The following is a 26,114-nucleotide window of genomic DNA, read 5'->3' as shown; positions in this document are numbered from 1 at the left end:
AATAAAAATTCAAGGTCGAAAAGGTGACTCCTGTATGAGGCTCTACGTAATATTAATCTAATAGAGAAATTTGTCTCTACTTTACTAATTAATTTTCCTTTCTTTCTGCCTACTCTTCTATCGTTACTTATCTATTCCCTTCATGCTTTCTTACTAAACTTCTTCTTTACTCTCACTCTCTCTTCCCTTTACTCTTTTTCTGGTAATCGTCATTCAGCCACTGTTCGATGATTCATACAGGAATGGGGCTTGGTCCCCTGGTGCTCGAGCTGCTGCTGTTGGTGCTGCCCCTGTCTTCGCCCGCCAAGCACTCCAGTCTGCAGCATCCGCCTTCGCCCTGTCCAAACATATTCTCGTACGAGGGCCGCGAGGCGGAACCTGGTCGCTGGTTCGGTGTCATCCTGCTCAAAGTCGACCAACTCGTCACGGGCCTGCGCCTTGACGTGAAGCTGGACAGGCCTGCCAACGTAGGTCAGCTGAATTCATTCCTCTCCGTTTCTCTTTTCATCTTATGGCCACCTCTGTTTTCACTTTATGCCCCTCTTCTTTTCTTCTGTTCTGCTTGTTTCTTGGTCTTATATCTGCCCTTGTTTTTGTATTACGCCATTCTTCTTTCCTTCTGTTCTGCTTGTTCCTTGGTCTTATATCCGCCCTTGTTTTTGTATTACGACCTTCGTCTTTTCTTCTGTTCTGCTTGTTTCTTGGTCTTATATCCGCCCTTGTTTTTGTATTACGCCCTTCGTCTTTTCTTCTCTTCTGCTTGTTTCTTGGTCTCATATCCGCCCTTGTTTTTGTATTACGCCCAACTTCTTTTCTTCTGTTCTGGTTGATTTTTGGTCTTATATCCGCCCTTGTTTTTGTATTACGCCCAACTTCTTTTCTTCTGTTCTTCTTGTTTCTTGGTCTTATATCCGCTCTTGTTTTTGTATTACGCCCTTCGTCTTTTCTTCTCTTCTGCTTGTTTCTTGGTCTCATATCCGCCCTTGTTTTCGTATTACGCCCAACTTCTTTTCTTCTGTTCTGGTTGTTTCTTGGTCTTACATCCGCCCTTGTTTTTGTATTACGCCCAACTTCTTTTCTTCTGTTCTGGTTGTTTCTTGGTCTTATATCCGCCCTTGTTTTTGTATTACGCCCAACTTCTTTTCTTGTGTTCTGGTTGTTTCTTCGTCTTATATCGGCTCTTGTTTTTGTATTACGCCCAACTTCTTTTGTTCTGTTCTGGTTGTTTCTTGGTCTTATATCCGCCCTTGTTTTTGTATTACGCCCAACTTCTTTTCTTCTGTTCTGGTTGATTTTTGGTCTTATAACCGCCCTTGTTTTTGTATTACGCCCTTCTTCTTTTCTTCTGTTCTGCTTGTTTCTTGGTCTTATATCCGCCCTTGTTTTTGTATGACGCCCTTCTTTTCTTCTGTTCTGCTTGTTTCTTGGTCTTATATCCGCCCTTGTTTTTGTATTACGCCCAACTTATTTTCTTCTGTTCTGCTTGTTTATTGGTCTTATAACCGCCCTTGTTTTTGTATTACGCCCAACTTCTTTTCTTCTATTCTGGTTGTTTCTTGGTCTTATATTCCCCCTTGTTTTTCTATTACGCCGTTCTTCTTTTCTTCTGTTCTGCTTGTTTCTTGGTCTTATATCCGCCCTTGTTTTTGTATTACGCCCAACTTCTTTTCTTCTATTCTGCTTGTTTCTTGGTCTTATATCCGCCCTTGTTTTTGTATTACGCCCAACTTCTTTTCTTCTGTTCTGGTTGTTTCTTGGTCTTATATCCGCAATTGTTTTTTTTGTATTACGCCCAACTTCTTTTCTTCTGTTCTGGTTGTTTCTTGGTCTTATATCCGCCCTTGTTTTTGTATTACGCCCAACTTCTTTTCTTCTGTTCTGGTTCTTTCTTGCTCTTATAACAGCCCTTGCTTTTGCATTATGCCCATTTGCTCTTCTTCTCCTCTGCTTCTCTCTGCTTGGTATAGCAGCTTTTCTTTTAATTTATTTGCCTCAGCTCCCCTCCTTCTCTCTGCTTGGTATAGTAGCTTTTGTTTTAATTTATTTGCCTCTGCTCTCCTCCTTCTCTCTGCTTGGTATAGCAGCTTTTGTTTTAATTTTATTTGCCTCTGCTCTCCTCCTTCTCTCCTTCTCTCTGCTTGGTATAGCAGCTTTTGTTTTAATTTATTTGCCTCTGCTCCCCTACTTCTCTACTTCTCTCTGCTTGGTATAGCAGCTTTTGTTTTAATTTATTTGCCTGTTCTATCCTCCTCCTCTCCGCTTGGTATAGCAGCTTTTGTTTTAATTTATTTGCCTCTGCTCCCCTCCTTCTCTCCTTCTCTCTGCTTGGTATAGCAGCTTTTGTTTTAATTTATTTGCCTCTACTCTCCTCCTTCTCTCCTTCTCTCTGCTTGGTATAGCAGCTTTTGTATTAATTTATTTGCCTCTGCTCTCCTCCTACTCTCCTTCTCTCTGCTTGGTTTAGCAGCTTTTGTTTTAATTTATTTGCCTCTGCTCTCCTCCTTCTCTCCTTCTCTCTGCTTGGTATAGCAGCTTTTGTTTTAATTTATTTGCCTCTGCTCTCCTCCTACTCTCCTTCTCTCTGCTTGGTATAGCAGCTTTTGTTTTAATTTATTTGCCTCTGCTCTCCTCCTTCTCTCCTTCTCTCTGCTTGGTATAGCAGCTTTTGTTTTAATTTATTTGCCTCTGCTCCCCTACTTCTCTGCTTCTCTTTGCTTGGTATAGCAGCTTTTGTTTTAATTTATTTGCCTGTGCTATCCTCCTCCTCTCCGCTTGGTATAGCAGCTTTTGTTTTAATTTATTTGCCTCTGCTCCCCTCCTTCTCTCCTTCTCTCTGCTTGGTATAGCAGCTTTTGTTTTAATTTATTTGCCTCTACTCTCCTCCTTCTCTCCTTCTCTCTGCTTGGTATAGCAGCTTTTGTTTTAATTTATTTGCCTCTGCTCTCCTCCTACTCTCCTTCTATCTGCTTGGTATAGCAGCTTTTGTTTTAATTTATTTGCCTCTGCTCTCCTCCTTCTCTCTGCTTGGTATAGCAGCTTTTGTTTTAATTTATTTGCCTCTGCTCTCCTCCTTCTCTCCGCTTGGTATAGCAGCTTTTGTTTTAATTTATTTGCCTCTGCTCTCCTCCTTCTCTCCTTCTCTCTGCTTGGTATAGCAGCTTTTGTTTTAATTTATTTGCCTCTGCTCTCCTCCTTTTCTGCTTCTCTCTGCTTGGTATAGCAGCTTTTGTTTTAATTTATTTGCCTCTGCTCTCCTCCTTCTCTCCTTCTCTCTGCTTGGTATAGCAGCTTTTGTTTTAATTTATTTGCCTCTGCTGTCCTCCTTTTCTGCTTCTCTCTGCTTGGTATAGCAGCTTTCGCCTTTAATTTAGTTGTTCTCCCCTTCTCCTTCTCTCCTTCTCTCTGCTTGGTATAGCAGCTTTCGCCTTTAATTTAGTTGTTCTCCCCTCCTCCTCCTCTGCTTCTCTCTGCTTGGTATAGCAGCTTTCGCCTTTAATTTAGTTGTTCTCCCCTCCTCCTCCTCTGCTTCTCTCTGCTTGGTATTGCAGCTTTCGCCTTTAATTTAGTTGTTCTCCTCTCCTCCACCTCTGCTTCTCTCTGCTTGGTGTAGCAGCTTTCGCCTTTAATTTAGTTGTTCTCCCCTCCTCCTTCTCTGCTTCTCTCTGCTTGGTATAGCAGCTTTCGCCTTTAATTTAGTTGTTCTCCCCTCCTCCTCCTCCTCTCCTTCTCTCCGCTTGGTATAGCAGCTTTCGCCTTTAATTTAGTTGTTCTCCTCACCTCCTCCTCTGCTTCTCTCTGCTTGGTATAGCAGCTTTCGCCTTTAATTTAGTTGTTCTCCTCTCCTCCTTCTCTGCTTCTCTCTGCTTGGTATTGCAGCTTTCGCCTTTAATTTAGTTGTTCTCCTCTCCTCCTCCTCTGCTTCTCTCTGCTTGGTATAGCAGCTTTCGCCTTTAATTTAGTTGTTCTCCCCTCCTCCTCCTCTGCTTCTCTCTACTTGGTATTGCAGCTTTCGCCTTTAATTTAGTTGTTCTCCTCTCCTCCTCCTCTGCTTCTCTCTGCTTGGTGTAGCAGCTTTCGCCTTTAATTTAGTTGTTCTCCCCTCCTCCTCCTCTCCTTCTCTCTGCTTGGTATAGCAGCTTTCGCCTTTAATTTAGTTGTTCTCCTCTCCTCCTTCTCTGCTTCTCTCTGCTTGGTATTGCAGCTTTCGCCTTTAATTTAGTTGTTCTCCCCTCCTCCTCCTCTGCTTCTCTCTGCTTGGTATTGCAGCTTTCGCCTTTAATTTAGTTGTTCTACTCTCCTCCTCCTCTGCTTCTCTCTGCTTGGTATAGCAGCTTTCGCCTTTAATTTAGTTGTTCTCCTCTCCTCCTCCTCTGCTTCTCTCTGCTTGGTATTGCAGCTTTCGCCTTTAATTTAGTTGTTCTCCTCTCCTCCTTCTCTGCTTCTCTCTGCTTGGTATAGCAGTCTTTTAGTTGTTCTCCTCTCCTCCTTCTCTGCTTCTCTCTGCTTGGTATTGCAGCTTTCGCCTTTAATTTAGTTGTTCTCCTCTCCTCCTCCTCTGCTTCTCTCTGCTTGGTATTGCAGCTTTCGCCTTTAATTTAGTTGTTTTCCTCTCCTCCTTCTCTGCTTCTCTCTGCTTGGTATAGCAGCCTTTTAGTTGTTCTCCTCTCCTCCTTCTCTGCTTCTCTCTGCTTGGTATTGCAGCTTTCGCCTTTAATTTAGTTGTTCTCCTCTCCTCCTTCTCTGCTTCTCTCTTCTTCTTATAGCAGCTCTTGTCTTTTCTAAGTAATGAGAAGTGTCAAATAGAAAGTACAATGAGTATATTTACAATTTTATTTCACACAATGAAATGGAAGTTAAACAGAAACATTTATGCCTACATTTTTATTTAAATCTCATTACGGCTTGGAAATGAATTATTTGCAAGCCACTCTATGTGCAGTGTGAAATCTAGTAATATATTTTAAATTGCGGTCTTTTGGTGGTAATTTATTAAACACGTTTAAAGCCACAATGTGAAACCACCTTGTATTTACATTTAATCTTGTATTGGTAACATGCAACTGGTACTTAAAGATAGTGTGGTGCGTACATGATTTCACCTGAAATGGATTTAAGTTTTTATTAACTTTGATTAAACACTGAAACATATAAATGTAAGCCAGAGTAGACCCCATAACAAATAGATGTCTACAAAGGGCGTCATAAGAAGGATCAGTAACAGTACCATTAGTTTTTTTCCTGCAGGATTAAATTCCTTACCGTATATTTTTACTTTCTTGGGTTATTTTACGATGCTGTATCGACATCTAGGAGATTTAGCGTCTGAATGATATGAAGGTAATAATGCCGGTGAAATGAGTTCGGGGTCCAGCACCGAAAGTTACCAAGCATTTGCTCGTATTGGGTTGAGGGAAAACCCCGGAAAAAACCTCAACCAGGTAACTTGTCGCAACCGGGATTCGAACCTGGGCCACCTGGTTTCGCGGCCAGACGCGCTGACCGTTACTCCACATGTGTGGACCTTACCATATATATCCCACTGCTATTATCTCACATATGAATCCCATAAAGTAATTATGGTATTACACTGCACTGATAAGAAGTGCTTGAAAGGTCTTTCTGACCATTTTCTTTATTTCTTAGCAACTAGATGGCTCTAGATAATCTCGTGCAAGGAGAGTTTATATGAGGATCCCAATTCGTAGTTGGGGCCAATATAATTGTTAATAATTTCGCAACATCATGTAGTGATTCAATATCTCCCTTCCCATCTATTTTTCTCTTTCACTCTGTTAGTCTCTTTTTGTCCCTATCTTTTTCTTTATTTCTCTTCTGTTCTGCCATCTTCTCCTCTCTTGGGTTCGACGTCTCTCTTCTTTTCTCCTCTCCTTCATCCAGCCACCAGATATTCCTTTATTTGCATATCTAAATATATTAAGGCTGGTATTACACTATCAAAGTTCTTTGACAGAGAATATGGTAAAATATTTTACCAAAGTTCTGTAATAAAAGGTGGGATTTTGAGTATATTACTCTATATAAAATATTTTATCAAAGATAATATAAAATTAAGGAACAAGGATCATCAGCCTTCATTTATAATAAAATTATATATATATATATATATATATATATATATATATATACAGGGTGTTTCCCAGGTGGTGTTACAAACTTTCAGGGATGATGGTGAAGGGCACATGTATCAATTTGAGGTAAGGAACCCTGGTCCGGAAATGACCGAGTCGAAAGTTACAAGCAAAAATAGTTGTGTGGAAATGAAATAATTTTATTCCTCTGTACACCTTATTTATGTATATTTATCTGTACATCTTACACATACTGTATTCATCTGACGTTGTTTACGTTGTCTACTTACAGTATTCCATTCAGTGCGTTGTCTGAGGGATGGGGACAGGAAACTACACTAAAGCAATGCAGATAGCGTAATGTGTAACGGACATGGTCGGTCCTGATATGCACGTCTGTAGACAGCAGTGTATGTGTACAAGTTGCAGTGTCCAGTCGATCAGTTCTAGTGAAATGGAGGAATACACGAGAGCGGAATAAGCAGACCCGATTTTCGAATATGGATGAGCCAATGGGAACAGTAGACAAGCTCACAGATTGTATCGGGCGAGTACCCACGTAGGAGACATCCGGCCCATACCATTTTTCCACGACTATTCCAAAGGTTAAGGGAAGGAGGGCACGTGGTGTAAAATTACAATTCCATTTCCACACAACTATTTTTGCTTATAACTTTCGACTCAGTCATTTGCGGACCATGGTTCCTGATCTCAAATTGATACATGTGCCCTTCGCCATCATCCCTGAAAGTTTGTAACACCACCTCGGAATCACCCTGTATATATATATATATATATATATATATATATATATATATATCATTACAGGTATGAAAAAATGAATGACGAAAAGTATTATGCATGTTTAGCTACAATTAGTTCAAAATATTACAATACAGAGTTGTTTCCGATCTCTGATAACGAATTTGAATGACGTCATGTGCGTCAGGAGTCACACCGATAGCTGAATTGCAGCGAGAGGTGACAAACCAGGAGTGAGTGATTGCATAATCAGAGTGCACGGTGTATCACAGTGGCAATGCCCAAGAAAATCGAGCATTTGTGGAAGGGGTACATAACAACTCTTTCCGATGCCAAGTATAGTTATGTGAAAATCGAGGGTTAAAAAAAAGGTAAAGGTGTACCCGTAACATGCCATGTGGTCACTTGGGGGGCATGGAGGTAGAGCCCCATGCTTTCCATGACCTCGGTACTAGAATGAGGTGGTGTGGTCTGCACCACGCTCTGACCACCTTTTACCCCCGGAAAAGACCCGGTACTCAATTTTATAGGAGGCTGAGTGAACTTCGGGGCCGTTCTGAAAGTTTGGCAACGAGAAAAAATCCTGCCACCACCTGGGATTGAACCCCGGACCTTCCAGTCCATAGCCAGCTGCTCTACCAACTGAGCTACCTGGAGCCTGCAAAAAACGTGGTTTCGTTATTTCCAAGAAAGGTATATTGTGTGTACCTAGTAAGACTGGCAAAGCTCGGATGGGATTAATTCCAGAGTGGAAAAAGCAAGCAAATCCACCCCCGTCACAAGTCGCCGCACCCCAAGAGATGATACAAATTAATCCCATTCGAGCTTCACCAATCTTATTAAGTACACAGAAGATGCCTTTCTTGGAAATAATGAAACCTCGCTTATAGCAGCTTATTTTATTTTCACTTAACTGTACTTCACATTGGAAAGGGTCGTAATGTACCCCTCCCAAAGGCTCGATTTTCTTGGGAATTTCTGCTGAGATACACCGTACAATCTGACTGTGAGATCACTCACTACTGGTCTGTCACCTCGCGCCACAGTTCAGCTGTCATGTGACTCCTGATGTACATTATGTCAGTCAAATTCGTTAACAGAGATCGGAAACAAGCCTGTATGCATATTGCTGAAAAAGAAACGGAGGAGGAAAATGGCTGTAGGTTAAACGATAGACTGCAAGACGTGACAAGAAAAGTATCCATCACAGTTCACTTTAAAAAAAAAGGTACAATTGAAAGTTACTTAAACTTTTTGAGAACGGATGAAGTTAATTTTCAGTTTGCCCAGACTCCTGTATTACTCCTGTGCAGCAGTTATAGTCTCTGCTGTTTTTATGTACATATTTCTTCTTTTATGCCTGTTTTTGTAGTCCATGTTTTGTATTTTATAATATTTCATTTACTTCATATTCTCATTATCAGCGTTTTTGTCGTAGTAACAGTCCAACAATATTTACGTTCCGCCGTATTCGTTTAAAGCTAGGCAGAGCTTTTATGAAAGTTAACAAGATGCATTTACATTTTATAAAAGATCTTTGTCAGAGAGCTTTGATAGTGTAATACCAGCCTGAGCGTGATTGTCCCCTTGAATGGCTAACATTATTTGAACACCAAACAAGCTGGTTGGTGTCTGCAATGAGTATATACACAATATATTCACAGAATGCTTGAGTTGTGGCCATAAGCAATTTCAGCATATAGTAAGCATCACGTGATCAATCTTCTCTTCTTCCTGTCCATTTTTTTTACTTGATTATTTAACGACGTTATATCAACTACGAGGTTATTTAACGTCGATGGGATTGGTGATAGCGTGATGGTATTTGGCGAGATGAGGCCGAGGATTCGCCATAGATTACCTGACATTTGCTTTACGGTTGGGGAAAACTTCTGAAAAACCCAACCAGGTAATCAGCCCAAGCGGGAATCGAACCCGCGCCCGAACGCAACTACGGGTCGGCAGGCAAGACCCTTAGCCGACAGAGCTACGCTGGTGGCTCTTCTTCCTGTTCCATAGATGGAAATATGAGGGGGCATGGGGGGGCACTGCCCCCCAAACTTAGTCGAACTCTTTTATTTTTCTATTAACGTTAGAAAATATTCTTACTTTTGTTTATGATTAAGTTTCTGTGCTTAAATTGATTAATTAATGTCTTCAGATCATGCGTCTGGACTACAATATTTATTTTAAATTTCTGAATGTAAAAGAAAAATAGGAGAAAATCCACAAACTATTAGGGTAAACAAGGGAATTTTACTGGAAGCAAGTAAAGTGATAGGTTTGGAAGTAAATCCCGAAAAGACAAAGTGTATGATTATATCTCGTGACGAGAATATTGTACGAAATGGAAATATAAAAATTTGAAATTTCTCTTTTCAAGAGGTGGAGAAGTTCAAATATCTTGGAGCAACAGTAACAAATGAAGAGTCCACTGCAAGAATGATGTCATTTGGAATACATTTTGCAGGAGAAGCAATTGAAAGTTTGAAATGCTTAGAGCTCAAAGCCTGTGATTTTCCGATCATTATTGGATAATCAATATCAGTGTTAATGCCATATAACTCTGTATGTACATTCTATATGTCTTAAGCTATGCATTGACAGTCTTGGTTCATTTTCGACAAGTAAGTGACATCCATCATTCTTGCAGTGGACTCTTCAAATATAAATGATACTCGGGAGAAAATTAAACACAGAATAAATCTGGGAAATGCCTGTTGTTATTCTGTTGGGAAGCTTTTATCATCCAGTCTGCTGTCAAAAAATCTGAAAGTTAGAATTTATAAAACAGTTATATTACCGGTTGTTCTGTATGGTTGTGAAACTTGGACTCTTACTTTGAGAGAGGAACATAGGTTAAGGGTGTTTGAGTATAAGGTGCTTAGGAAAATATTTGGGGCTAAGAGGCATGAAGTTACAGGAGAATGGAGAAAGTTACACAACACAGAACTGCACGCATTGTATTCTTCACCTGACGTAATTAGGAACATTAAATCCAGACGTTTGAGATGGACAGGGCATGTAGCACATATGGGCGAATCCAGAAATGCATATAGAGTGTTAGTTGGGAGGCTGGAGGGTAAAAGGCCTTTAGGGAGGCCGAGACGTAGATGGGAAGATAATATTAAAATGGATTTGAGGGAGGTGGGATATGATGATAGAGAATGGATTAATCTTGCTCAGGATAGGGACCAATGGCGGGCTTATGTGAGGGCGGCAATGAACCTCCGGGTTCCTTAAAAGCCAGTAAGTAAGGAAGTATAAGTATTTCTATATATTTTGAGGAATGAAAACACTGTAATGTTTCTTTTGTAACACCCTGTACTCATGTGTTAGAAGTCTGCAGGTGTTCAGGCCGCCACTTGGAGAAATATGAATAACATACTGCACAACAATGCAGAAAAAAGAAAAGTGATCCCAGTATAATGTGTGAACTTAAAGACGTGAGATTAAATAAAATAATTAGAATTTACATTTCATAATATGAAGATATATCATATTATGATATCTTGCTTCTTTTAAATAAACAGATAAAGTAAATGTAAAATTGGTCCACTGATGTGGAGTAATGGTTAGTACGTCTGGCCATGAAACAAGCGGGCCCAGGTTCAAATCCTGGTTGGGACTAGTTACTTGGTTGGGGCTTTTCCTCAACCAATTGTTGTTGTTTATTGTTAGTAAAATAACACGTACAAAAATACAATCTTAGTTCTTCCCTGAAGGAGTAAATCTCGTGCTCAGGGAGATATCTAAACACAAAGATAAACACAAACAAAGATAATTATTTAACACAAACTAGGTCAAGAAAAAAAATTACAGGAATAAATTAAATTTAAAAATACAATTTCAATTTTAACAATTTAAGTCATACAAATACATATACATAAATTAAATTCCTAACGCTATTTTTTTAATTTCTGATACTAAAATTTTCCAAATTTGGGTAGCCTATTTATCAATTATTTTATTGTATAACCTTGGACCAAAGTAGGTACAATGGCTCAGAGTTGTGCTTGTGAAACACTTTGGTTCCTCTAGTCGTATAAAATCCGATCTTTTAGTTCCATATTTATGGTGATACAATTTGAATTTATTACGATTTTTATGTATGAAGTTTAATAAGGCAATATAATAAATCTGTTTAATTTTCAAAACATTAAAATCATTGAACAAAAGCTCGGATGAGTAATCAATTGGTTTATTAAGGCATATTTTAATTATTCTTTCCTGAATAAGTATTAGTGGAGTGAGATTAGAAATACAAGCATGTTCCCACCCTAAAATTCCATACTGGAGAAGGGATTGAAATAAAGCTAAAATATTAATTGGTAAATATGACTGAAGTATAACAAAGATATAAATTGTTGTATGTAATCTATTGCATAAATATGTAATATATTTATTCCATCGTAAGTGAAGTATAATTGCTGGTTAATTGCCGTTGTTGGACCTCGAACTCATTTCGCCATCATTAATTTACATATCATCATCCATACAATAGCCTGGGTTAAGTTTACGGTGCGGCGTGCTGTACTTGTACAAGAGCACGGCCGTTCAGCTACCCAGTCCTTCACAAAATAAGAGTGGTAAGCACAATAAGCCTCAGTGCAAGTCTTCAGGTTCCTCCTCTATACAAGAGGAAAAAAAGTGAAATGTCTTTATACTCGTATTTTGTTACAATTTTACTTTATTTTACAATACCTTTATTAAATGATCATATTCCGATATACTGTACCAAGGTCAAGCTAAAACGGGGGGAGGAGATAAATGATGTCCCCCATAATCTCGTTATATCGGGATTCTATAGTTTTTGCTTCCCCCCCCCCCCAACAAGGAAACGGTTCTCTCTCCGCCTATGTTCCTGTCTACTCCCTTACGCCACCACGCTGTTTGAACATGTATGCTGGAATCACAGCCTTCTTCATAGACTATTTTTCTAAAAATGACATCACGGTGCTGGTATAGCACTAAATTAAGAAGGCAGTGTCCTAATGCAGCTTAATTACTAGTTATCAGCTGTTATTTTTTGGAAATTCGAATTTTTTGTTTATAAACAGTTTTCCAGTAAACAGTTCATGACACCTAAGTCTCAGGTTTATGAACTGAATGGTAATTTCCTGAGACGCTAGAAAAGAAACGGGGAAAATTTCAGTATACGAATTCCTCACTGACAATTATATCGTACAATACTAAAAAAGAGTAGATTTGTATGCGTTTGTCGAATGCGCATCATCATGTTAACGAAAAGGCACTTTTCAGTGCCAATAATTTATTTTGTGTGCACAAGGTTGGAATTTTGAAGTAAGAGGGGAAAGGAAGGAATCCGTGTTCTGAAATTTATCCAAAAAACAGAAGAAAGATGTAGAATTGTAAAAGAAGTTCAAAAGATATCTATGAAAATTACGTTTGGCTGTCAGCAATCGAAATAAATGTGGAAAAGCTAAGAGCCTGAAATATTACAATATTAAAGAATGTAACGCAGGTACCAACAATGTCAATGTTCTAATCAACGTGTTATTCTACATTGGACTCGCATTTTATTTCCAAAGCATCGTCAGATTTTATAACCCCCAATTGTTATTGATGTATCGTTTGTGCAAGCATTTTCAATTACTAGCTACTACGGTCTTGATTGCTATTCACTACGTAGTTTTGGATCGTAGCGTCTGATGTCACATCCAGCTATTTAGTCAACAATCTAGTTCACTTCAGTTGTAAATGTAGCTTTGAGACACGGCCTAAGCACCACGTGATCAGTCTTCTCTACTCCCTAACGCCATCACGCTGTTTGGTTCCAGAACTGGGTGGGCGAGGTACAGACGAAGAACAACATGCAGTTCACCATCCTCAACCTGAGGAAGAAGGTGCAGCCGTCACCTCCACCCCTGTCTGTGCGGATATTCGTGACGTTCTCCGAGGGCGGGAATGTGCCTCGACTGCGCAGAATCAGTTTCAACGGCCGCCAGATCTGCCCCGTTGACCCAGGTCAGTCAGGGTCCAGGGTTACCGATTCGGATGACCAACCATCCTCATTTTGAGGCATTTCGAGATATTTCAAATGTACAGGACAGAATCTGGCCCTCTTTTTCCTGCCCAGAATTATTTACTTGTTTTTGTGAACATTGCCTACATTTTAGTTTCAGACATACAGCTTCAAGAGTCACTCTGGCTTTCACGTGTTGAAACAATCAGGGCACAAGCATTGATCTGTGAATAAAGTTTTGCTGCACTTGATTTGGACCTTTACTTACTTACTTACTTACTTACTTACTTACTTACTTACTTACTCACTGGCTTTTAAGGAACCTGGAGGTTCATTGCCGCCCTCACATAAGCCCGCCATTGGTCCCTATCCTGAGCAAGATTAATCCAGTCTCTACCATCATATCCCACCTCCCTCAAATCCATTTTAATATTATCTTCCCATCTACGTCTCGGCCTCCCTGAAGGTCTTTTTCCCTCCGGCCTCCCAACTAACACTCTATATGCATTTCTGGATTCGCCCATATGTGCTACATGCACTGCCCATCTCAAACGTCTGGATTTAATGTTCCTAATTATGCCAGGTGAAGAATACAATGCGTGCAGTTCTGTGTTTTGTAACTTTCTCCATTCTCCTGTAACTTCATGCCTCTTAGCCCCAAATATTTTCCTAAGCACCTTATTCTCAAAGACCCTTAATCTCTGTTCCTCTCTCAAAGTGAGAGTCCAAGTTTCACAACCATACAGAACAAGCGGTAATATAACTGTTTTATAAATTCTAACTTTCAGATGTTTCGACAGCAGACTGGATCATAAAAGCTTCTCAACCGAATAATAACAGGGATTTCCCATATTTATTCTGTGTTTAATTTCCTCCCGAGTATCATTTATATTTGTTACTGTTGCTCCCAGATATTTGAACTTCTCCACCTCTTCAAAAGATAAATTTCCAATTTTTATATTTCCATCTCGTACAATATTCTGGTCACGAGACATAATCATATACTTTGTCTTTTCGGGATTTACTTCCAAACATATCTCTTTACTTGCTTGCAATTAAATTCCCGTGTTTTCCCTAATCGTTTGTGGATTTTCTCCTAACATATTCACGTCATCCACATAGACAAGCAGCTGATGTAACCCGTTCAATTCCAAACCCTCTCTGTTATCTTGGACTTTCCTAATGGCATACTCTAGAGCAAAGTTAAAAAGTGAATATGATAGTGCATCTCCTTGCTTTAGCCCACAGTGAATTAGAAACGTATCTGACAGAAACTGACCTATACGGACTCTGCTGTACATTTCACTGAGATACATTTTAATTAATCGAACTAGTTTCTTGGGAATACCAAATTCAATAAGAATATCATATAAAACTTCTCTCTTAACCGAGTCATATGCCTTTTTTAAATCTATGAATAACTGATTGCACTGTACCCTTATACTCCCATTTTTTCTCCATTATCTGTCGAATACAAAATATCTGGTCAGTAGTTGATCTATTACGCCTAAAACCGCACTGATGATCCCCAATAATTTCATCTACATATGGAGTAAATCTTCTCAAAAGAATATTGGACAAAATTTTGTACGACGTCAACAAAAGTGATATTCCTCGAAAGTTACTACAGTTAGTCTTGTCCCCCTTCTTAAAGATACGTACGATAATGGACTCCTTGCATTGTTCTGGTACAAGGTTTGGACCTTTAGGCCTATTTATTATTATTGTCGTGATTTTGAGACCCACTCCACTTGCTTACTCCAAATCCCAAGAATTAGTTTGTTCAAATTTAATTTGGTTAAGTTTTGATTTGTTTAATATTTAATTATTTCATTGGAATTTTGGAACAAGTTGTGACTGAATGAGAGGTGAGAACTGATCTGCGTGTATTCAATTCTGTGATGCTATAGATGAGCGGTCGTCAGCACAGTGCATCCTGGGGCTAGCGTCTCTTACCCGCGGAGAACGCAGTGCACCATGGTGCACTCGAGCTATTCCATCTCAAATCGACCGAAATATAGAGAAAATTGACCTTACAATTTCTAAATACAATGAAACTTTTTTTGTATGTAGAGAACTGTGATACAATGCTTTGTGCAAAGTTTGAGGCATCAGAACTTCATAGTGTTTAAATTAAAAATAATTAAATTGATCGTATTTTCATAATATTAGCAACTTTTTACTGTTGTAGCTCCGAAACCCTTTCACCCAATGATCAAAATCATGGTTTATTTTGATGCTGAAAAGTTAAAGTTTATATTGACATATAAACAGTTTTTCTTACTTTTTATGGAAATGGAGAAATTTAGATTTTTCTTAATTAAGACACCTTTGCCCACGAAAAAATATTTTAAAAATATATGTTAGATTCCGCATTGAAAGTACAAATAAACATATTTTTTTACTGATGGTTTGTTGATAAGAAAGTATTGAAAATATAAAATAAAGAAAATAAATAGTACACGCGTGAACTAACCAGCTGACTGTGAGACGGGAGCTAGCCGAGACAAGCAAGGCCAGGAGACAAACACATAATGTTTCGTTTAGTAGCGCATAGCTGGGCTAGCTTTATCACAAGTTTTCATAAACACAGGAGTAAAATGACGCCCAACGCTCGCTTATCTTCAGCTCTCGGCCAGTGCGTGCGGTACTGCGCCGTTCAAGTCCAGGCGTGTGAAAAAAATCTATTTAATACCCTCGAAACTTATTGCCATACCACAAAGCTAGCAATGCCGAATCCCTCTTAATAATGCAAGGTTTTTCCTCAATATTTTTTTTACATTTTTACAAATTGGCAAAAAGCCTAAAAGTAAGTAAAATCAGATTATCCGTCTATCTGTATACAATAAAAATAAGTATTATTTTCTTATCATAACATACCAAATGTCAGCTTCAAAATGAGCTCCCGTTCAATGTTCTGCAGTAAATGGTTCCAGAGTTCGAGCGCTGAAAGAGGCTTGTTTTTATAAAATACGCTAAATTTGTCGCTCAACAATACGAAAACCGTTTGATTTTCGATAGTATATTTTTGAAAATGTACTCTCCTCAGCACCTTGTATAAATAGGGAAAAAATTAGAGTATAAAAATAATGCGAGGTTTTTTACTGATCGATTTCATATGGAATAGCCCACTCGTAGCTGCTAGTGGGTATGCTCTCTACCTCTTTCTGCTGCACGATGGGGCACATGGGATGGCTCCGCTTACCCTTTGCAAATTTCAGCGAGTGCTGACGACCACTGCTATAGATGTTAAGCATTTACTACCGAAAATACAGTCCAACCTGGTTAATACGATGTTCAAGAGATCGTTAAAATAATCGCATTATCCAAGATTAAAAAGAATATATAATATGCAAGTTTCAATTCTTTGGTCGGCGGGAAAAGGCACATAAGTAAAAAAGTCGATTTTTCTGTTGTATCTAATCACATAAGTCAAGTATTTTTTCTAATTTTTGAAATAATAAAATTTCTTGTTTATTAAATTGAAAAGGGTCTTACTTTTACCAACATACATGAATTTCATTATTGAACTTACATTCAGTTAAAAGTAAATTTAAAAAAAGAAAGTCTCTCCTGAAAAATTCATTTTTTTTTCTACGCCAGAGGCATTTTGATTTACATACACCAACTTTTTCGAGATAAACGGTTCAAAACAACCAACTAAATTTATGAAGACTATAAGGGAATTGTTCGCTGCTCCTCTTGTATAAAAATTCAATGCTATATAGAACAAACAAAACTATTTATTCAGAATTTTGCACAATATTACCAAAGTACAGGACATTCAATTTACAAAAATTAAAACTCGATACTTTTGTTTCTTTCGTGTTAACATTTATTTTAGTCTTTGATTCATTCAAAATTCTTTTAGTTTATTTAATAGCGATCATAAAATTGTTTCACTCTCATTTTGTTGCCCTCTAACATAGGACCTTAATTCCTGGATGTGGCCCATGGTCTGGCCGATTGTAGGCAATGGTTTATCGGGATATTCTGGCCTTTCTTTTTTTTTTTAGTTGGTTATTTAACAACGCTGTATCAACTACGAGGTTATTTAGCGTCGAGATTGGTGATACCTGTAACGAGATGGTATTTGGCGAGATAAGGCCGAGGATTCGCCATAGATTACCTGGCATTCACTTTACGGTTGTGGAAAACCTCGGAAAAACCCCAACCAGGTAATCAGCTCAAGTGAGGCTCGAACCCGGGCCCGAGCGCAATTTCAGACTGGCAGGCAAGCGCCTTAACCGACTGAGCCACGACGGTGGCTCCTTTCTTCTTCATCAGAAGATACGACTACAGTTTGCTCGCGCTATATTGTGGACTGACATTCATAATTTAGGAACTGAATTTCATTGAATTTCACTTAGAATTGCCGAAAAAATTTGAATTAGGCTACAAACAATTTTTTTACATTGCGTTTTATAGGAGGAAGACCGCGCGAAAAGTTCGAATTATTCACGATTTCAAATTTAAAACGTTGGAATTATACAAGTTGGACTGTAGTGCCCCTGGATTATTAGAAAAAACATGTTACCTGTATTCGAAATGTCCCTCCGCTTCAGATGTGTTATGCAGGGTTTCGTTTTATTTCAAAGTATCCTTTCGGTGATGCACAGTACGGAATCAACGTCTTAGTTTATGATTTCCTTTAAGTTACTAAATAATTGCAGAAAAGACGTTGGAATTGTGAACCCATAAGTAAAAGAAAGAATGATTATAAATCGTAAATTTGCTCTCTCATCATGGTTGCTATGTTACATACTGATCAATTCTTGCAATCTCATAATGGTTGCTATGTTGCTTACTGATCAATTCTTGCTAATTGTTATTGACAATGACAAATTTAACTATATATGTGGAACAATAAAAAGAAACCTCAAACAAACTAGGAAAGAAACTAAAATAAAATTTTATAAAATAATGGCAGTGCCCATGTTCCTATATGGCTCGGAATGTTGGACATTAAGAAAAAGTGAAGAGAGAAAAATAGAGGCCGCCGAAATGCGATTCCTAATGAGTAGACATCGGATTTTTAGGCACTAAAAATTGCAGTTTTAGGCGCCTAAAATAAGCTCAAAATTTGTAAAATTAGGCTCTATTTTAATGAAAATAGGCATTTTAGGCACATCAAGGTATCATACTTATTTCTTTCACTGAAATTTTTAGTTATACACTAAAATACGCACAAAAAAGTATGTTTAAACATTAAAAAAGAATACTATATTTTATTTATAAACAGAGCTGCACAAATTTAATATATTGAAACTAATGAAATAATGATTATTGATATCAAGATTACTCATTTTAAGTTATTGAAATTCAGTTCCATGCTCAGACTTTATTATAATTATCTGCACAGTACACCACCAGAATTTTTTCTAAATTCTCCGCAGTTAACCTTTGCCTTTTGTCACTGAGAATCATTTTGAAAGCAGAAAAACTTCTTTCAACCAAAACTGATGTGAGAGGCGCAAATTTTAAATTAGGTACAATAGAAACATCAATACTTACTTGAACATTTACACTTTCCCCCGATATCACTCTTGATACTTTTTCCAACAATGAAAATCCTACATTCTTATTTAATACGTTGTCCCACTTATTTTTAACTTTTTTCCCAGTTTCGCCCAAAGCAGAATGTATGTTCACTTGAGCTTCCTTTACTATTGCTATTTGGCTACAAAGAGATTGTTTTTCACGTTCTAATTGTTCAATGCTTGCAGGTATGAAAGAAAAGTTTGATGTTATGTAGGCAATATCGTTTTTCACTCGTGAGTCATTCAGACAATCTTTCACTGCTTTCACACACGCTGCACTATCAGTTTCAGGTAATTTATCAATAACTGTGACCACTTCTTTAAAATACTTAGAATAATACACCACTGACTGAATCCAGGTTCCCCATCGTGTAACAACCGGCTGAGGTGGGAGTGGGATATCTGGAAAGTTCTCTCTAAATATTGAAATCCTGGATGGGGCTTTACAAAAACATTTTTTTGTGTTAGAAATAAACGAATTGACAAGAGGAAATTCATTCCGGATTGTTTCAGAAACCCTGTGAAGGCCATGTGCTAGACAGGTTACATGCGTGAGGTTAGGATAAAATGTTTTAAGAAGTGGAGCTGCAGCAACCATGTATGAGGCAGCATCAGTACAAAACAACAGAACTTTAGGATCGTCTATATTACCTGAGTATAAAGACTGTAGGCCTTTATTTACAAAATAAGCAATGGCTTGGCTATTCACTTTCGAAAGTTCCTTAACACATACGAGGTGTGGAATCGAAGGTCCATCAGGACTAAGTTTTCCTACTACCATATTTGCTACATACCTATTCATAGGATCTGAGGTTTCATCCACAGAGACCCATATGTAAGAATCACCTATATCCTCCCGAATGGAAGCTAAAGTTTCATTGTATATTCTGTCTAAGTAATTTTTTCTTAGGGTCGACTCAGATGGGATATTTTGTTTGCAGTATTTTTGTAAAAAACTGTCTTAAAACCGGATTTTCAATTGCATTCCAGGGAATGTTAGCAGCAACAAACGCTCTGGTTAAATCAGCATAGAAATTGCTGCTGAGATTGGATGAAGTAGGCTGTGTTAGTAAAGTTTGTTGCAGTTGATTTTTCTGCTGAGCTTTAGCCTTATGAGCCGCTCCTTGCACATGCTGCTTTAGGTGGCACTTCTTTTCTTGCGAAATCTAAAAATGTAAAGTAAACTGAATTAAAATAAAATCCTAATTGTTGTATTGCCGTATTTCTATCACAAAGTTAGTGGGTTCGAACAATCAAAATTTTAATGACCTGCAAATACTTTAACTATCGGAATTTAAAAGGTTAAAGTGTAGTGGTCTTAAAAAGAATTATACCTCAGGATAGCTCAGTCAATGTATAAATATTATAGGCCTACTCATTAAAATTAATAGAATTTATATATTTCAACTATTGTTACATACCTGTTTGCTACAAATCTTGCAGAATATTATTTTTCCATCATAAGTGAATTCTGAATATTCTGTTAGCCATTGCCGGATCAATGTAGATTTTGCACTTATATTTTTCGGCATTATCGCGTTAAACTTCACAGGAAAACGTCCTACCGCTCAAAACTTCTCAACACAAATAAGGTGAGGGAAAGAGCAACTGTTAACGAGCATTCAAATGAACCGTTGTTATTGGGATTCAATTGGACAAAAATACAAAGTTCCACTTATTGTTGCATTTCCTGGTAGTGTTAACACTAGGAGGGCCATTCTTTTAAATATTTTGTAACGGTTTACCCTACTAATTCGCAGTTTTACGACTTTTCATAAATATTTCAAAAACACTCTTTCTCCAAAAATTGTGATTTTATGACACTCTGAAGGGCAGTACAGCTAATCGGTTTCAGACCGAAAACAGTCATTTTTATAGTATAGTATATCTCTGAATCGGTAGCAGCACATGTTGTGATTGTTGCCTGCTTCAAAACTAAGGTTGGTTCTTTGTCGGCATTTATGCCTCCAAACATGTTAAATTCGGTGAAATCTATTGCTAGTGTCGTGAGATTCAAAACATTTTGTTTCCTTTATCAATGGTTTCATGGCCGGTGTGAAGCAAACTTTCCACTTTTTAAATGCCTTAAATTTCGAAGTGAATGCATGTATAAATTATAAAAAGTAAGAGTAAAATGCGAAACTTTACAGTGAGTTAGGCATTTTAGGCGAATATTAACAAATTAGGCTCTAATAACCGTTTTAGGGCATTTTAGGGCACTATAAAACTCTTTGAATACCTTTCAATTTCCATGAAATACAAATATTAATAATTCTTTTTACTTTTCTCCTAAAGAAACAAAATAGGCATTTGCCCTAGAATCCGATGTCTGCTAATGAGTATAGCTGGCTAAACTTTGTTAGATAAAAGGAGAAATGATGACACAAGAAAGGAATTATGCATCTTTAAACTAACAGAGAAGATACACCAATTTAGAACTAAGTGGAGGGAACATGTGGAAAGAATGGAAGAATACCGCATTCCATAACTGCTGTTAGATTACAGACCAACAGGTAAAAGAAACATTGGCAGACCAAAGAAAAGATGGACTCAACAAATGTTTCATGCATGAGACCGAAACAAGCCTTTAGAGGCTTAAACCTTGACGATGATGATGATGATGATGATGATGATGATGATGATGATGATGATGATGATGATGATGATGATGATGATGACGACAAAAGGCTTTGAATTCCAGAAGTGAACGTGGAAATTTTAAAATGTTATTTGAATGCAGATGTTTTTATTTTCCAACTAAATCCCTGCTTATGCCTAACAAATTTTGATGATTATGATTGTCACAGTAATGATAATATCGAAAATGATAATAATAACAATAATAATAATAATAATAATAATAATAATAATAATAATAATAATAATAATAATAATATTTATTTATTTATGTATGTATTTATGTATTTATGTATGTATTTATTTATTTATGTATTTATGTATGTATGTATTTATTTATGTAGGCCTATTTATTTATTTATTTTATTTTATTTATTTATTTATGTATTTATTTATTTATTTTATTTATTTATTTTATTTATTAATCCATTTATTTATTTCATTTATTCATTCCATTTATTTATTTTATTTATTTATTTATATATGTATGTATTTATTAATTTATTTATTTATGTATTTATTTATTTCATTTATTTATTTATTTATTTATTTATTTATTTATTTATTTCGAATATTAATGTGCAAAACAACAGGACAAAGCCAATTACAGTTTAGCACAAAATAAAAAAACAAAAAAAAAAAAAAACAGAACAAATGATTATGAGAATGAATGACAGAAAATGGCAGTGAGATGAAATACAATCAATATAATGGTCAACATTAATCATTCACCAAATGCAACAAAATAAACGGCAATATCTAACAAATAATAAAAGATATTAAATAACAATTAAGGATATATCATGCATAAGTAAAATCAAATCAGATCTTGCAAATTAGCACTTTTAATACACCTGGCTACTGGAGAAAGAGATTTAAATAATTTAGAGAAGAAAATTCTTTGACCACGAAAACCTTTCACGGGAATTCTAAGGTAGGTGTTATGTATAAAAGAATCACAATCAATGAAAACATTAATAGCATTATTAAAGAGAGTGTAATCAATATCCTGACGTCTCGAACACAAACTGGTATAGTTAATAATAATAATAATATTAATAATAATAATAATAATAATAGTAATAATAATAATAATAATAATAATAATAATAATAATAATAATAATAATAATAATGTCTGTTCTCAAAAAAGATGAAAGTTAGAATTTATAAAACACTTATATTACTGGTTGTTCTCTATGGTTGTGAAACTTGGACTCTCACTTTGAGAGAGGAACAGAGATTAAGGGTGTTTGAGAATAAGGTGCTTAGAAAAATATTTGGGGCCAAGAGGAATGAAGTAACAGGAGAATGGAGAAAGTTACACAATGCAGAACTGCATGCATTGTATTCTTCACCTGACATAATTAGGAACATTAAATCCAGACATTTGAGATGGGCAGGGGATGCAGCACGTATGGGCGAATCCAAAAATGCATATAGAGTGTTAGTTGGGAGGCCCGAGCTAAAAAGATCTTTTGGAAGGCCGAGACGTAGATGGAAAGATAATATTAAAAAGGATTTGAGGGAGGTGGGATATGATGATAGAGACTGGATTAATCTTGCTCAGGACAGGGACCGATGGCGGGTGGTGGTGGTGATTCAGTTTATGCCTTGCCCTGATGCAAAAGAAAAATAAAGTAGTTGAAGTTCTGATTTAAAGACGTTCTATCAAATTAACATGCAAAAATAAAATTGTTGCTTTATATTAGGTTCATAGATAAGTTTGTAGCATTTTTGTTCATGACTACTATGCATTAGGAGATTGTTTATAATTTGTCATTTGTTGTTTATCGTTTGTCATTTGTTATTTGAATTGTTGTGCTTGTATATAAGTCTTGAATTTTGCGGATTGATTTGGGGAAAGTTTGTGCTATACGTGCTCTAAAGAAGATGAAGTGTCAAGTGGAAAAAAAAGAACACTTCCGACATATTCCTCTATTTAAGTTTAATAGAGGAACAAAGGCAGACGAGGCAGCTCGAAACATTTGTGCCGTGTACGGGGAGAATGCCATCAGAAAAAGAACTGCAAGAAAATAGTTCTGTCGTTTCAACACAAAACATCCTGTACAAAAGTTAGTGTACATAAGATCATGTTATGCATCTGGTAGGATGAAGAAGGCATCATGTACTATGGATTGCTTCCCAGGAATGTAACCGCAACTGCTTACATTTATTTTCCACAATTCAGATGCCTTGCGGCCGCAGTTGAAGCAAAACGACCGGGAAAACTGCATCAAGTGCTGCTCCAACATGGCAATGCACGCTCTTGCTCCATTGACATAATGAAATCAGCTATCCAGGAACTTGTTTGAGAGATGATCCCAAATTCCTTGTATTCTCCCGATTTTGCACCCTCAGATTTTGATCTTTTCCGTTCTCTTAAGGAAAGATGCTTTACAAACTTGGCTTGACGACTATTTTACCTCTAAACTAGCAGATTTCTTCAGGAACGGAATTGAAAAACTACCCCAGCATTGGAACAGAGTCATAGATAATGTAGAAGAATATATTACTGATTAATTTTGGTCTTCTATCCATGTCAAACGAAAATTTTCGTCACAGCAAAAAACATTACCAACTTTTGCATTGACTCAATACACAGAGATGAGAAGTTGCCAAGTAAATGTTAAGGATAAATTGTGAACACGTTGGATGTGTCTGGAACAGTTCCTGCATTTGTGTGGAGTAGGGGAACAGAAAAATGAATGTTATCTCATCAAAGTCCTCTGATAATACCTTCCCTTATTGTATCATAAAAGGTTAGATGTGAGTTTGTGATATTTTCGTCTTCAGGTACTGCACCGAGTACCAAGACACCACCTTCCTCACTGCCTCCAGAAGTGAGCGAAAGAGTTGAAGAAGAAGATGAGGAGGAACCCCCAACAGAATCAGGTATGGAAAGTTAGGAACTCTTTCTTTAATATATCTAGCCTAAGACATAGGAGCCCCATTCCTTTTGAAAGCGCTTCACACTTCCCTTTGGACCTCACACACTTATGCCAACTTTTGTCCACACCTGTGGAGTAAAGGCTAGCGCGTCTGGCCGCGAAACCAGGTGTCTCGGGTTCGAATCCTGGTTGGGGCAAGTTATATGGTTGAGGTTTTTTCCGGGGTTTTCCCTCAACCCAATACGAGCAAATACTAGGTAACTTTCGGTGCTGGACCCCGGACACATTTCACCGGTATTGTCACCTTCATTTCATAACCTGAGATGTTGATACAGCGTCGTAAAATAACCCAGTAAATATAAACAATCTGCAATGTCCTTTTTCAGTTGCCTCGTCACTTTCTCCTTAATGTTGCCCCCAGTCTACAATATCTTCCCTTTCAGCAGCAATTTTAGTTTTGAGAATAAGTAAAAAATCTCAGGGATCCAAGTCTGGGCTGTATAGGGTGTGATATACTCGTACTTAGGTAATGCGATGCTTTACCCAAAAAGAAGTGACAGAGAATTCATAGAATTCCTGTAATTGCATTAAACGCTAATGTTCATGGTTGAGTGTTATTGTGGTATTTAGACTTTTAAGGAATTGGTTCTTATTTATCAGGATAGCCACCGGCGTGGCTCAATCGGTTAAGGTGCTTGCCTGCCGGTTTGAAGTTGCGTTCGGTCGCGGGTTCGATCCCCGCTTGGGCTGATTACCTGGTTGGTTTTTTTCCGAGGCTTTCCCCAAACGTAATATGAATGCAAGGTAATCTATGGTGAATCCTCGGCCTCATCTTGCTATCACCAATCTCATCGATGCTAAATAACCTAGTAGTTGATAGAGTGTCGTTAAATAATCAACTAAAATAAAAAAAAATTATCGGGATTGTGAATATGATTGAGAGTGAAATAAATTTAATGTAATTTATCTTTTATATTGTTAATAATTAATTTTCTTTATTTCTTTTTTGAATGTATACCATACAGAGTGTTAATTAAATATGGAATATCGCTACCAACTTCTTTTTAGTTGGTCAGTTAATAAAGCTCTGTCAACTACCCAGTTATTTATCGTCGATGAAATTCGCGATAGCGAGATGATATTTGGCGAGATTAGACCGAGCATTCGTCATAGATTACCTGACATTTGTCTTATGGCTGGGGAAAGCTTCGGGGGGGGGGACCCCAAGCAGAAATCGAACCCATGCCCGAGTATCAAATAACTCTAAAGGATTGTGATTTATTAATAAAGTTTATTTTAATTGAGTATGTCTGATGTCTATAACCAGAATTAGAAAGCTCTGTTGGATTTTTAAGCAAGTTTTTTCATTCTGATAGGTTTATAACAGTTGTTTCAGAACTGTTCTTTACTCTCAGCTTATTTATGCACTCAAACAAGTTACTTTCTCTCCTAGATTGAATATGTTTATTTTCCTACTTCCACACGTTTTATCTGACTTTCTTTCTTTTTTTTTTTTTTTTTTTCAAATTCAAATTCAAATTTATTCATAATTTACATTTGAAATGGTACATTTGAATAGATACCCGAAATGAGCATATGCTCGTGCTCGGGTACAGTGCAGTAGAGTCGACATAAATTTTATAGATATCAATAAAATAATGTTGAAAATAATAGTAATAATAGAAGAATAACAGTGACGGAGATAATATAAAGATAGTAATACAAATTAATAATAATAATAATAATAATAATAATAATAATAATAATAATAGAAGAAGAATAACAGTGACGGAGATAATATAAAGATAATAATACAAATTAATAATAATAATAATAATAATAATAATAATAATAATAATAATAATAATAATAATAGAAGAATAACAGTGACGGAGATAATATAAAGATAGTAATACAAATTAATTAATTAATTAATAATAATAATAATAAAACAAAAATATTAGCAATAATAAAATAATAACTAAGACTGATAAAATAAAATATAAAAGCACTTAGCGAGAGTTATATAAGCATATAATAACCAGAAAAAAAATAACGAACTCGAAATCAACAAAAAAGTTCGTTGTATCGCAGATGACAGCAACCGCCTTATTGATATTGTGTTATGCGATATTGCAAGGAGGGGGGAGCGAAGGTCTACATCTTAACGTTCTCGTCGAATCTTCTATCATACAATCATGGGAAGTTTA

General features: G+C 36.9%; 1 protein-coding gene across 1 annotated transcript in view; it reads left to right on the top strand.

The window, feature by feature from the left end:
• LOC138701719 (chymotrypsin-like protease CTRL-1) overlaps positions 1–26,114 on the top strand; it is a 270,184-nt gene that overhangs the window by 24,215 nt on the left and 219,855 nt on the right. The window contains exons 2-3 of the mRNA XM_069828920.1: positions 12,653–12,839; positions 23,810–23,908. Of these exons, the coding sequence (XP_069685021.1) occupies positions 12,686–12,839; positions 23,810–23,908 (253 nt within the window). The 5' untranslated portion in view covers positions 12,653–12,685. The remainder of the gene's footprint in view (positions 1–12,652; positions 12,840–23,809; positions 23,909–26,114) is intronic.

This window comes from Periplaneta americana, chromosome 6, assembly GCF_040183065.1.
Source record: "Periplaneta americana isolate PAMFEO1 chromosome 6, P.americana_PAMFEO1_priV1, whole genome shotgun sequence".
Classification (NCBI taxonomy): Eukaryota; Metazoa; Arthropoda; class Insecta; order Blattodea; family Blattidae; genus Periplaneta; species Periplaneta americana.
This window is presented reverse-complemented; position numbering and strand designations above follow the sequence as displayed.